The sequence below is a fragment of the Schistocerca cancellata genome, chromosome 9, assembly GCF_023864275.1.
Source record: "Schistocerca cancellata isolate TAMUIC-IGC-003103 chromosome 9, iqSchCanc2.1, whole genome shotgun sequence".
Lineage (NCBI taxonomy): Eukaryota > Metazoa > Arthropoda > Insecta > Orthoptera > Acrididae > Schistocerca > Schistocerca cancellata.
This window is the reverse complement of record NC_064634.1, coordinates 347642378-347655734: the sequence shown is the minus strand read 5'-3', so window position 1 is coordinate 347655734 and position 13357 is coordinate 347642378. Positions and strand designations below refer to the sequence as shown.

The 13357-nt window shown below is 42.3% G+C and overlaps 1 protein-coding gene across 1 annotated transcript in view; it reads left to right on the top strand.

The window, feature by feature from the left end:
- LOC126101405 (protein still life, isoform SIF type 1-like) overlaps positions 1 to 13357 on the top strand; it is a 276203-nt gene that overhangs the window by 112140 nt on the left and 150706 nt on the right. Inside the window, exon 4 of the mRNA XM_049912068.1 lies at positions 8246 to 8444. Within this exon, the coding sequence (XP_049768025.1) occupies positions 8246 to 8444 (199 nt within the window). The remainder of the gene's footprint in view (positions 1 to 8245; positions 8445 to 13357) is intronic.

The window sequence follows — 13357 nt, the reverse complement described above, 5'->3', positions numbered from 1 at the left end:
TACTAATATCGGTGTTTCAGCATGGGTCGATGTCTGGTACCTCAGAACACCTTGTGCTATTGATCTGTAAATGTAATCATTTCATGTACTCCATATGCACTGTCCAACAATAAATCTTGAGTGAACTGGGAAATTCTAAAAGGGTGTACTATTTTTTCCAGCTGTCTATATATGCAGTAATGGAGCACGATGGCTGAGGCAAGCTGAACGTCTAAAACAATGAAGTGTGAATGTTTGATGCGAGATTATTAGAAATTAGGTGATTGGCCTTTACTTCAGTGAAGAAACCTTGAAATACATAGATATATGCGATACCAGCAGGATGGGTGCCGAGTTCACAACTCGCTTCTGGGTAGGAAAGCACTCACCCAGCTGTTTCCCGATCGCTGGATAAGACATGGGGGCGATCAACCGTCCTGCACGTCAGCCACTGGACTCTCTTTTCTGGAGTATACGAAGAATCAAGCCTATGCATAAGTTTCGAAAACCCCGCAGAATTTATATAATAAAATTAAGTACCTGCAGATTTATTGCATAGCAACCAGTTTCGGTGACTCGATACACAGTTTTCAGGCTTTAACTAACGTACTGAGGCACCGAAACTGATTGCTACGCAATAAATAACATCGAAAGCACTGTTACAGGTGTTTCATTTTGTTACATAAGTGAACGGCTCAAGTCCCACAGAACTTCAACCAAAAGGATGTACATACAAAAATAAAAGGATTTAAGTCCTCTCATTGTTGTAGCGTAGGAAATGATATTGAAGGAATCTTTTCAGTCTGTGAAGAAATCCTTCTACCGGCGGCTGCAGACGTATATTCGCTGTAGACTGTGCGCATTTTGAACGCCTGATGACATAAATGTAATTTTAAAGAAGTGTTTATGACCACATTCTTTTGTGATTTCCTTTTTATTGCTAACGTAATTTTGCTATGTCCAGTTGTATCTTGATATCGAACTAATGACGCGAAATTATTATTTAACAGTCTTTACATGTCAGTTCCCTGTCTTACAAATCTGTTCAGTCCGAGTTTGCACTTGTCTTTAAAGACTCTTACAGAAACCAGAGGAGAACTTTTACCTGTAGTTAACAGGTGAATCATCCTTAGTCTTCCATTTAGTGTATCGGTCCAACAACATGTAGCCAACTGTTATTAGTATATACATTAAATTAAACTTCTCCACTATTCCGCTTTTGCATGTAGACCTTCATACCTGTTTCATGTTGGAGCACCCCTTGAGCCTGACGCAACACTTCCATATAACAGCAAGAACGTCTGCATAAGACGCAATCGGTTTCACGTTCAAAACAATTGAATCATAGGTTCTAAAAGTTTTAATGTCTCCAGAATTACAAAATCGCATTTTGGAGAGTGAAACGCCGCTGAATTCATCTCGTTTGTAACCTCGATACTAGCAGCAGAAATTACTGGAGCTATCTTTTCGAATCATCAGTCTTCTCACAGGTTCGATGCGGCCTACCACGAATTCCTCTCGTGTTCCAATCTTTCCAGTTCAGAGAAGCACTTTGAAACCTACTATCTCAGTTATTTGCTGGATATATTAGAATCACTGTCTCTCTCTACAGCTTTGTCGTTCTGCAGTTCTCTCTAGTTGCGTACAAGTTATTCCCTGATGTCTTAACAGATGTCCTATCTCCCTGTCCCTTCTTATTGTCGTTGTTTTCCGTATATTCTTTCCTCACCGATTCTGCGAAGAACCTCTTCATTTCTTAACTTGTGACTCCACCAAATTTTCAACGTTCTTCATAGCACCACATCTCCAATAGCTCGATTCTCTTCTGTTGCAGTTTTCCAACAGCCCTCTTTTTACTATAATACGATGCTGTGTTCCAAATTAAGACGTATGTTTAGTACTAGTAGATTTTTCATAAACTGGAATGACTTTTTTACCGGTCCTGGTCTGCTTTTCTTGTCCTCCTTGCTCCATCAGTCCTGGGTTATTTTGTTGCTTAGGTATCAGAATTCTTTAATTTCATCTACTTTGTGGTTACCAATTCTAATGTTAAATTTCTCGCTGTTCTCGTTTCGCCTACTTCTCATTACTTTTGTCTTTCTTCTATTTACTATCATTCCACATTCTGTACTCATTAGACTGCTCATTTCATTCAGCAGATCCTGTAATTCTTCTTCACTTTCACTGAGGACAGCAATGTCATCAGCGAATCTGATCTTGACATTTTCTCACCTTGAATTTTGGGCCCACTCTTGAACCTTTCTTTTATTCCTGTCTTTGCTTCTTCGATGTACAGGTTGAACAGTAAGGGTGAAAGACTACATCCCTATCTTAGACTCTTTTTAATCCGTGAGTCTCGTTCTTTGTCTTCAAGTCTTATTGTTCCATCTTTATTCTTGTACATATTGTGTATTACCCGTCGTTCGCTATAGCTTACTCCTATTTTTCTCGGAACATCGAACATCTTTCACCATTTTACATCGTGGAACGCTTTGTCCTGGTCGACAAATCCTGTCAAGGTGTATTGACTTTTTTAGTCTTACTTTATCTACCGAAACGTCAGAACTCCCTCTCTGGTGCAATTTCCTTTCCTTTAACAGACCCTCAGTTTCCTTTTGCATTTTTCTGTTTATTATTCCTGTCAATAGCTTGGATGCATAAACTATTAAGCTTATTGTCCTGTAATTCTCGCACTGCTTGGTTCTTATTGTTTTCGGTATGGTGTAATGATTTTTTCCGGAAGACTGATAGTATATTGCCAGTCTCATACATTCCACACACACCAGAGTGAATAGTTCCACTTCCCACACTAATTTTAGAAATTCCAAATTATCTATCACTTCTCCCTTATTTGGTCTTATCTCTTCCAAAGCTCATTTAAATCCTGCTTCTGATACTGGATCCCCTATCTTTTTTCTCTTGTTTCTGCATATATCACGTCATTACAAAACTGTTCCCCCTCATAGAGGCCAACAGCGCACTATTTACAACTATACACTCTCCCCTCTGCATTTAACACTAGAATTCCCATTGCAATTTTAATCTTATCACCAAAGGTTATTTTGACTTTTCCATATGCTGAGCCAATCCTTCCGACAATCATTTCTTTTTCGATTTCTTCACATTTTTCCTGCAGCAATTTCATCTAGGCTTCCCTGCGCTTCCAATTTATTTCATTCTTAAATGACTTGTATTTCGGTATTTCTGCAGTTCCATGAACATTTTTGTACTTCCTTCTCTCGTTAATGAGCTGAAGTATTTCTTCTGTTACCCATGGTTTCTTCCCAGCTACCTTCCTTGTTCCTTTGTTTTTCTCTCTGACTTCTGTGATTGCCCTTTGTAGAAATATCTACTACTTTCCAATTTGACTGCCTGCTGAGCTATTCATTATCGCAATATCTTTAGCCTTAGATCTTCAAGCGTATCTCTTCATTCATCAGTACTTCTGTACCCCAGTTCTTTGCACATTCTTCCTGACTAGTCTCTTAAAGTTTAGCCTACTCCTCATCGTTACTAAATTGTCATCTGAGTCTACATCTACTCCTTGGTACGCCTCACAATCCAGTATCTGCTTGACCGTGATGAAGTATAACTGAAATCTTTCCGTATCTCGCAACCTTTTCCAAATATACGTCTTCAACTTGTGATTCTTGAACGGAGTCTTCTTTATTAAGAGTTGAAATATATTACAAAACCCAATTAGTCATTCTCCACTCTCATTGCTACTATCAAGCACATATTTTCCCGTAACCCTTTATTCTGCTCCTTCCCCTACCGCCTCATTCCAATCCCTCATGACTTAGATTTTCAACTCCCTTTACGTACGTACTGAATTATCCGTTCAGTGTTCTTACGTACTTCCTCTATCTCTTCATCCTCTGCTTGCGATATAGACACGTATGCCTGAACTACTGCTGTGGGTGTTGATTTGCTGTCTTTTATCACATAAAAGCGTGGCACTCTGCGACGTCGTCTTTCGGGCTTACGACGCTTCAAACAGCAAGGTGTCGACACATGTGAAAAAAAAGTCCCAGCTCAGAGATTCATGTAACGTGTAAGGTGGGTTAATTATGTCACATTGGTACACAAAAATTCACCACAACTATGCCCAACACCACCATCGACGTGTCAGACGATGGGAGGTTTGTCACGTCCCCTCTTACCCACTTTTCACCCATTCTTTTGACGCCTCTGCGATGGAGATCAGAACCGTGGCGCCCAGCAATGCATTCAAACAGTGGCAGAGGAAAACATTCCAGCGACACCGCCGCTCAGAATCAGTACGAAAAAGAATGAGAGGTTGGCATAAAGGAACTCCACTCAGTGGAACCACCCTTTTCCCTGGGGCGTTGATTCCCACAAACGACAATTCACAGTGCGATGAGCAACAGGAAGCCGTTCTTGACAACTCTTGGCACTGTTGACTCCCTCTGACTTTTCAGCTTCTCTAATCACTGTATTTGCATTAACCGTGATCCGATCCCTTTGGAGCACAGTGCGACCGCAGTTTTTGCTTTTGTATACAGGTTGGAACCACTAGGTACGGTTCAACACCATTCGGTGAAATTTGAAAGTAATCAGAAGAAGCAAAGGGTGCTTTCTTTTTCATCTCCCTTGTTTTGTGCCCTCCTGCCGTATGACCAGAGGGCGAAACGACATTGACACATCCGTCAACAAAATGGCAAAGTATTTTTCGAAGGCCCCCCACCGTTTGGCAAAACCCTGGACGCTACCCAACCTCCTTTAGTGAGCACATTAAAAATGTCCGTGTACAGACTGAACCCGAGACGAGAATCCCAGTCACCTGCTGTTTCGCTGCTACACTGCTGCTCTTGCGCCTGATAGTAGGCCGTCTGGAATCGGAGAGTGTGGAAGGGGTTGCCGGTTCGCAAGTGGATATGACTTCGTCAAGGGTTCTGTCTGCACAGGTACACTTATAAAATTCTTAATAATGGTAGGCGGGTGCCATTAGTGGTTTTGCTGAACTGGTGGGTCTTAGAGAGGGAAAGTGAAATGTTAAAATAAATGTGGTCGAAGAAACGCCATCTGGAGTATGGAGACTGAGTAAATACATCTCCACGACAACATACGTCGATTAACAGCGTTGGAAATCGCCACTGAATATGTTTCATAAATGAGAGAAGCGAAACACAGTCGCGAAGAACAAACTATCTTTCATTTAGTTGCAAAGATGGCACGTACCTCCACGGAGATCATATGTGTTTCACAGTACTGAAGATGAGCCAATATTCATAGGCCTTAAGGTACGCATTTTGGAGCCGATGGATACTGGAATTTTTTTCTTGTTTTTCTGCATACTGCCACCTCTGAAAGTTAATCGGTGGAGCTGTAGTACCAGCCGTGTATTTAACAGAATGTTGAGGCACCCGTTACCCAGTTGACATTACCACCGTTCTTCCGATGATTACGCTAGAATAGCAGCTTCCGTTGCAGATGAAAAGCGCTTTCCTAAAATACTCGCTTGAAAGCCACATTTTGTCTGCCGCCTCTACTACTATTTCTCGCAGAAGGCTTTTTCTTTCATTCCCTGCTCCCGGTGAATCTAAGCCCAGTCACGTTCATAGGTGTGAAGTGACGCAAAACTTTTTGAGAGATTTTCTTCATTCCGATTTCTTAAATTATCTTCAAATTTCTTAATAAGACAAAAGATATCGAGCTTTTTCTCTGCACCATTTTTCCTTAGTTTGACTGATCTTTTACATATTTTCGTAATTTTCAGAAATATTACTCTAATGCTTAGATCTGCCTCTAATGTTTTCTGTCTGTGACTCACAAATCGCTTCCATGTAACAGTTTAGGTACTGCAATTGTATTATTATTTTATTTCATACTTTTTTTTCTGGGAAAGCTGTAAATCTTGAAAAATGCAGCTCGTCTAGTTTTGTACTGTGAGACGTATCCCACATCTTAGTAAACTACTGTATCCACAACTAATAATGAATCGTGTAAAGACCGTAGAAGGTTCTAAGTTCTTGCGTTGGCATATTGGTGAAAACTGGAAGTGGAAGAACCGTATAGTATACCTATTAAGCCGTTTAAGCTTGGCTACATTTGTCGTAAGTATGATTTCCAAGTCTGGAGGTAGGGAAGACATATTTTTTCAGATTTCCATTCACTGATGTCTTAAGTGATAATATTCCGGGTAACATATCACTTAGGTTAAAAGTACTCATTGCACAAAGAAAGTAATGAGAATTACGTGTGTGGTTCACAGTCGTACAACTTTTTAACCGGCTGGAGATAGTAACCACTGTCTCACAGTACACTTATTCACTTTTGAAATCTATTATCAACAGTCCATATCAGTTAAGGACTCCTACTATACTACAAAGGAATTAATGAATGGGAGGGTCACTCCGAAAGAAATGTACAACATTTAAAAAGTTCAACTTTTTTCTACAACTTCTCGCCTGTATTCAAATTTAATTCAGCCTGCTTCCTTAAGTGGCGCTGTCGTTGAAGTCCGTCAAAGTGGCTACTGAATTTGATGTTCATCTTAAGCATTGTGCGGCTACAGAGTTCCTGTGTTGTGAGTACGAGACACTGGCAAACATTCACAAGAGGTTGAAGAAGGTATGCAGAGATGACGCTCTCGACCACACGACAGGTAGTCGTCGGGCAAGCAGAATACCTGTTGAAAGTGGGCATACCAATACTCGGGACTTCCGCGCAGCGAGAGACAGAGTGCTGCACAGATTCCTGGTAATGTGCACCGTATTCGCGATCTTATTTTGGGTGAAAATCGCAAAACAGTGAGTGAATTATCAGTCCTAGAGGGAATAGGAGAAGTGAGGTTGTGCAAAATATTGATACACTTGGTTGAAAAAGATCCGACCATATGGCAGCGATAAAACAGATAGTGACATCACAAAGCTTGCTTAGACAGCACTGAAACATCGAAATACGCACCCTACAGCCCTAATCGGCCACCATGCGGTTACCATTTGCTCAGTAAATTGAACGAACACTTTTTGTGGAACGACATTTGAATATGGTGATTGCCCTCTGAAAGCTGCTAAACAGTGGCTCAGTCGTGCTGGTCCTGCTATACAGCTTGCAGGGTTACATTCTTCAGTTCCGTGGTGGCGTAAGACAGTCGAAAGGGAGGGAGATTATGTGGAAAAATGGCATTTCGTCTCTCAGTAATGTGTCCGCGTACTGTAAAAACATCAAAAATTGTGCAGTACTTTTGCAGTAAACGTCATCATAATACTAATACATGAACAACAAAATTTAAATATCGATTTTAATATTAATTACGCAAGGAAGCCAATGAAAACTTGCATAATTCGGTAGGTACTTTGCCTCAGATATGCACAAAGAGAAAAAGTGTGCTTAGCCGTTAAGACTGGTAATGGTACTTTCTCATCACGCATTAAGATAACCACAAAGAGAAAAATTGTGCTTAGCTGTTAAGACATAATGGTTCCTTCTCATCAAGCGTTAAGATCTTCTGTACGTTAACATCGAAAATTTAATGCTATCAACTTCTGCCCTGAGTGCGGATCATGTGATACGGTAGAAATGACTCAGGATAGTAACAGAGTTTAGTAAAAAATCGCCTTCTAGAGACGTTAATGTTTATTTACATGGTTCATTTGCATTAACACGCGGATACCGGACAGCTAGCATCTCACGACTCCTGAATCGTCAGCACTGGAAAACAAAACATAAGCTGTCGGGAACAAAACAGGCTGTGCACAACGTTGTTTACTGGCGTCGTGTCTTAGCTCAGTTTTGTCTAAAAGTAAACAGAACTCTTGTTTTGTTCATTTGCCACCGTTACCTCGAAAGTTGAAGCATGTTCTTAATTTTTAGTTTCTTGACTTTGAATAGCCACGACATCCCCAGGCTAAGCATCGAGGAAGAGCATTAACAGGTTAAGATGAAGAGCTACAGAGATACCATTTTTGTGTTGACTAAGTAATAGGAATAATGTGGACATTGATACTGATAACTCTATTGTTGTTTGTATAGACAGTGTTCAGCTAAGAACTAAGAAGCTGCATACGAATAAATTCCAAGTAATCAAAAAAAATTTATTTTCTTTACTATACGATCACAATTGGTCGAATTTCGACCTCAGGTGATACTAGTATAAATAATTACTCATTTATACAGAAAATGTACCTTAAACAGCCAGCTTGTAGCGATATAACTTTTTTAATCTTTTTATAAATACATGTTTCATGTTTGTTCAGTTGACACATTTCACATCATAACGTTTAATGACACTTTCCCGCAGTCGCCGTCGTTCAAGTTCTCACGCAAGGCGTCGTCGTCGTACTCGCTGAAGCTGGAGCCGCCGAGCAAGCAGAAGCTGAAGGCGAAGCGCAAACCGCTGTCGACGCCGGCCAGCCCGTCGCGCTCTCGCGAGCCGCAGTGCACCTGCATGACGGCCGAGCAGTACGCGCGCCTGCGCGCCCAGGACCCGCGCTACAGAGGTGGGTCGCTGGTTGCCTATCCGGCTCCCTGTGGGCGCTCCACTCCACCCTACTGTACATACCTACCTACCTACATATCTACCACTGGGGCAGGGTGCACAGGGGAAACACATGCCCTCTATCACATGTACATACGGGACTATGAGGAAGGTCTTTCTCACTCTCACAGGGTGTCTTCCGTCACTTTCATGACGATATTCAATATGTGATGCCCCACCCTCTATACAATACTTGCACTAGCTGGCCAAACACGAGCGGATTTTAGCGACGGGCCACAGATATTCCAGAAGGATTTAGCAAATCCTGCAGGTCTCGCCTGTGCGTTAGTGGAGACCCAATGTGGGGGCTGTTACCTGCAGTTCTCGGAATCGGCGATCCTGCCTCCCAAACAAAGAATAGTGTATTTTTACATCCGACTATGGAACAAAGGTTAATAAAATCTAAGCTACAAAATGAGAAGAGAGCTCAGAAACATGCAGATCTCCGAAAGAGGGGGGGGGGGGGGGGACGATATGTTGTATAAGCCAAACCTATGGCGAGTGCCAGTAGTAATTTGCTAGTACTGTGTTCATCATTGTATTACACATAACTGTATTATGTCCATTATTTTGCAGGTCTTGTGAATTATTTTGCAAAGGATCAGGAGCTTCCTCGTCCAAACATATCGAACCTGCACGATTCTGAGATGAATGCCCCCGACTCTGAGATCTGAATCAGATCAATACACCTGGACCGTCGCCTTTCTTCAATCCATTGTTATCCATCTTGTGCGACTTGTCTGTCGAGAAAAGTATGAATGTTACAATACAAACTGGCGTCGACTGCCACAATTTCCATCCCATTATCGTCCCTACTAACTTACTGTTTTGGGTCCGCAGATAAAGAACGAAAATCAGACGTACGAAGAGACCCGGCCTTCGAGCAGATCTGAGAGACTTAGGCCCGACGTGCGGAGCCTGCACTCCAATAGAAAACGAGGGATCTGAGACCGACGGACCAGTTCCGTCAAAAATATCTGTGGAACTGGTTCGCGCCTCTGGCCCATTGCAGAAATCTGCTCTTGTGTGGAAAGCTGTATTTATTTGGGGGGGGGGGGAGGAAGGAGAAGGGGAAGAGGTGGACTGTCTCCGCGCCTATAGCTTGCGTGATCATCATCACACAAACAGCTCTGCTGTCACCTCTACGAAAGGTTTACTTGCTTAGTTTTTACTGATGATATGTACACTGTGGGTCCACTATGCTGTCCGTAGGTCTGTGTGTCTCTGGTCCCATTTATGAGATATCGGCCCTGATGGTCTAGTGAATAAGCGTTTGCTTTCGAGCCGACAGTCGTGGGATCAAATCCCAGTCGGAGCATTGAGTATATCAGTCTGTGGTTAATCTAGCCTTCGCCTACCAATGATGCGAAGATTCGCCAGAAAAGACACGTGGGACGAACTGCACTTAAAACTATGGGTCTCCATTCCCTGGTAGAATTAATAATATAGGTTGGGGACACACAAGCCACCGAAATGCCGTCCATTTGAAAGATTTGCACCAATCCGTTGGATCATACGCTATTATTATTGTTATTATTATTATTATTTATTATCTGGGAAGTAAGTGTCACGGCAAGCCGGCAAAAAATCTGTGGGACGCTCTAGACGGGATTAGGACTGCTAGTGCATAATGCTGCCATCAGCGACAGTTCATGTATGGCGGTGAGGATATGTCAATAATGGGGAATTTATCATTGTTGCTATGCACGGAAGAACTTTCCTCAGACAACAGCAGCGTTTTGTTCCAGTAACATCTCATATGCATTAACAGTGGAGGAGATGTGCAAGGAACATCTGCGAGAAACCCGAATAAAAGAAACCAAGTGAATTAGATGGCATCTTGCGCTGCCTCGTGTATAATTAAGAAATGAAATATGACGGGACCAAACTTCTGGGACAGTGGAATTCAGGATTTTATCGCAATAAATAAATGGGAAAAGCTAGCAAACTGGGACGAAGGTTTCGTTTGCAGAAAGGCTGGGGATCAGTCAATCAGTTTATTAAGAATGGCTAGCCATACCGCTCTTCCAGAGCTGCAAAATGCTGAGAGAATGAGTGTTTCACAAACTAGTAGTGCAGGTTCTGAAAACCAAAAAACACAAAAAACTGTAGCGGGCACCAGAAGTCGAGCTCGGCTATAAATAGTGGTGGTACCCTTACAGCACTTCACAGTCTGTTCGGAACCTAGGGGGCAGGTACATATATTAAGGAAGCATGCATCCTCTAAAGGATATGACTATCTCAGTTGTCGAAATGTCACGCAAAAAATGAACTCAAGAACTCAGGTCAGTACCCTAAAGCAACAACCATTAATCAGCCATCCGAGCAGACGTGAGAGATCACGTTGGACAGGTCAGTTTCTTTACAAAATCAGCGAGTACGTGTAGACTGTCGTGTGAGTTTTGTATGTGATTTACATTTTATCAGATTCCTTGTTGCACCAGTAATAAACGTAGCTTATAGAGCTTTAGTTGTTCTACACTAGGGATGGCCAAGATATCGGCACGCGGATCATGCCCGGGCCCAAGTGCTAAAATGCTCAGCCTTGCTTCACATTTTTCCCACCGCCACGCCACGATATCTGAGCGCGAGGATGGTGGAAGAGGGGAAAACAGCGAACGCGCCGCATTATATGGCAGGACGGTCGTGCTGCATACATGACTAGGTTTTGTGTTAACATTTCTCAACAAGAGAGATCATAAACAAAACAAGTTTTCAGTATTAATTAAAAATTTTGACACTCTGAACAGACAATTTTTGTTTGGTTCAAACAGTCGGCATACGGACAGATGCAGACGATTTCAGAGTTTCGCTCTCAAGTTGCCACCTAATTATAATTCATAATCGAAAAAAGATCTTTCACATAAATGTGTCACTCCTAAGATTGTAGCACTTCTGCGAACTCTTTACAGGGAGCTGAAAAATCTGCCTGACAAAATCAAATGTGCTGGACAGTTTTAACGTAAAAAGATCTGTACGATTAAGGCTAGATTTACCTTGCAGGGCAATCATTTACGCCTGCACAAGCACAGGGGTGCTTTCAACGGAAACAGCGAATGGTCTCGAAAACAGACGTAAGATTGACAGTGTCGTCAAAAACTTCATAAAACTGTCGTTGTAATATTTGCAAGGCCACAATGAATTCTTCAAACCTGTCCCTTCGTTTAAATCCAGTGAGCTTAGGGAGCTGGATTGTCTCTGTCAGAATGTGTCCTTCTACAAAGAGATTTTATTTTTAAATACACCCTCATCAAATCAGAAAGAAGTTACCTTGCAATGCCTTACTCTCGGCAGTGCGCTGTCAGGTGCACTTGAAAAGCAGAGTCAGCATTCCATTCTGGATGCTCTAATTTTCGTTCCTGCACTCGTTTTTCTTTCATAAATTTAACAATAGCGAGATTTAAATCGAAAAATCATTCCAGATGGCATGACTTAAACAATGCACTTTACAGTAATACATGAAGTCTCTGTACTCTTCGTTCATCTCCATTGAAAACTGTTAGAACTGAAACCAGAATAATGGGTGCAACTTCAGAAATTTTACCATTCGTACCACCAATTTCTTCAAGTGCTCGATGCCTCCAATTTTAGCATAAAGTGCTTCTTCATTTACAAAACCACGAATCCCGTCCGTCGATCGTTATAATTTTTTGTGCTTTGATTGCCATCTAAATGTTTAAATTCCTTCTGCGTGGTACTATAAAGTCGTTTCGCAGCAGATAAGCAGTACTCGTCACTTATGCGATTTGGGAAACATCATCTCTCTATTCTGTCATTCCCACTGATTTTAAGGGATTGCGACAATAGATCGCAAACAGTTACTGGACTTGTGAACGTCCGTCGTACCACGAACAAATAGCAAAATGTAAACAGCTCTGACACCACGATTCTGCCGAACTCGGAGAGTTGTGCCGACTGCAGAATTCCGCACACAATGCTAAATAAAATGTCGCGCTGTTCCGGCTACTTCCGAGAAGGGCAGAGTAAAGCCGAATGACAGGCCGGCACTTGGCGCGCCCGCGGCTCGTAAGCGCAGCATGCGGGAAGTTCAGCACGCAGTGGCCGGCCCTGCTCTACACGACTAAAGGCTATCAAGTCATCTGCGTGTTTTGGTTTGAGCTTTGGATAGGTAGGCAAACTTCTCTGCGAAAAAGTGTTTCGGGTACTGCATCCGATTTTATCCAGTTGACACAGTTCCGTGGTCACGAGCTACTCACCCACGTTGTTCCAGATTTCAGCTCCCTCCAGACACCTCCTCAGTTCTGAGGAAGGTACCTAGGATACTGGCTTACCGGTTGGTGAGTTGGAAGGGTGTCACTCAAGTTAGTTTCGTCAAGAGCGTTGGAGGTGGACTGTCAGTCTAGCGGCAATGGGCTTGCCTGGAAACCGAAAGGCCGGCGATCGAACCATGTTCGGGTCACATAAGTTTTCAATTTAATTGGTTTCACCTTTCGGGGATGCGAAGATTCGTCAGAAACGGCACTATTCGAATTCCACGTTAAACTGGAGTCGATGAGGGGCAAGCAGGCTGCCGTAGTCGCGTCCTATTGAGCGACTGAACCGCGGAATTTTTATTTTTATGATCATCATCTGCGAGAGCTATATATACTACTTTACTGGCCAGAATGAAACGTTTCGGTACAGGCGGATAATTTCCAACCTTTTTAGTAGTTTTTGCCACTGGCTGGTAACGTTTATAACTCTGTTGGAAGCTTTTAGAACCCAGAGCCGTTTGGCATTTACAGTTGCAATGAACTTAGCTGTAGAGGGCGAAACAGTATTCATACACCACGAAAATGTCTCTAGATATACATTTTGCTGGCCAATATCCGTTAAACATTCTGGTTCAAACCGATTATGGACTGACTAGTGTGC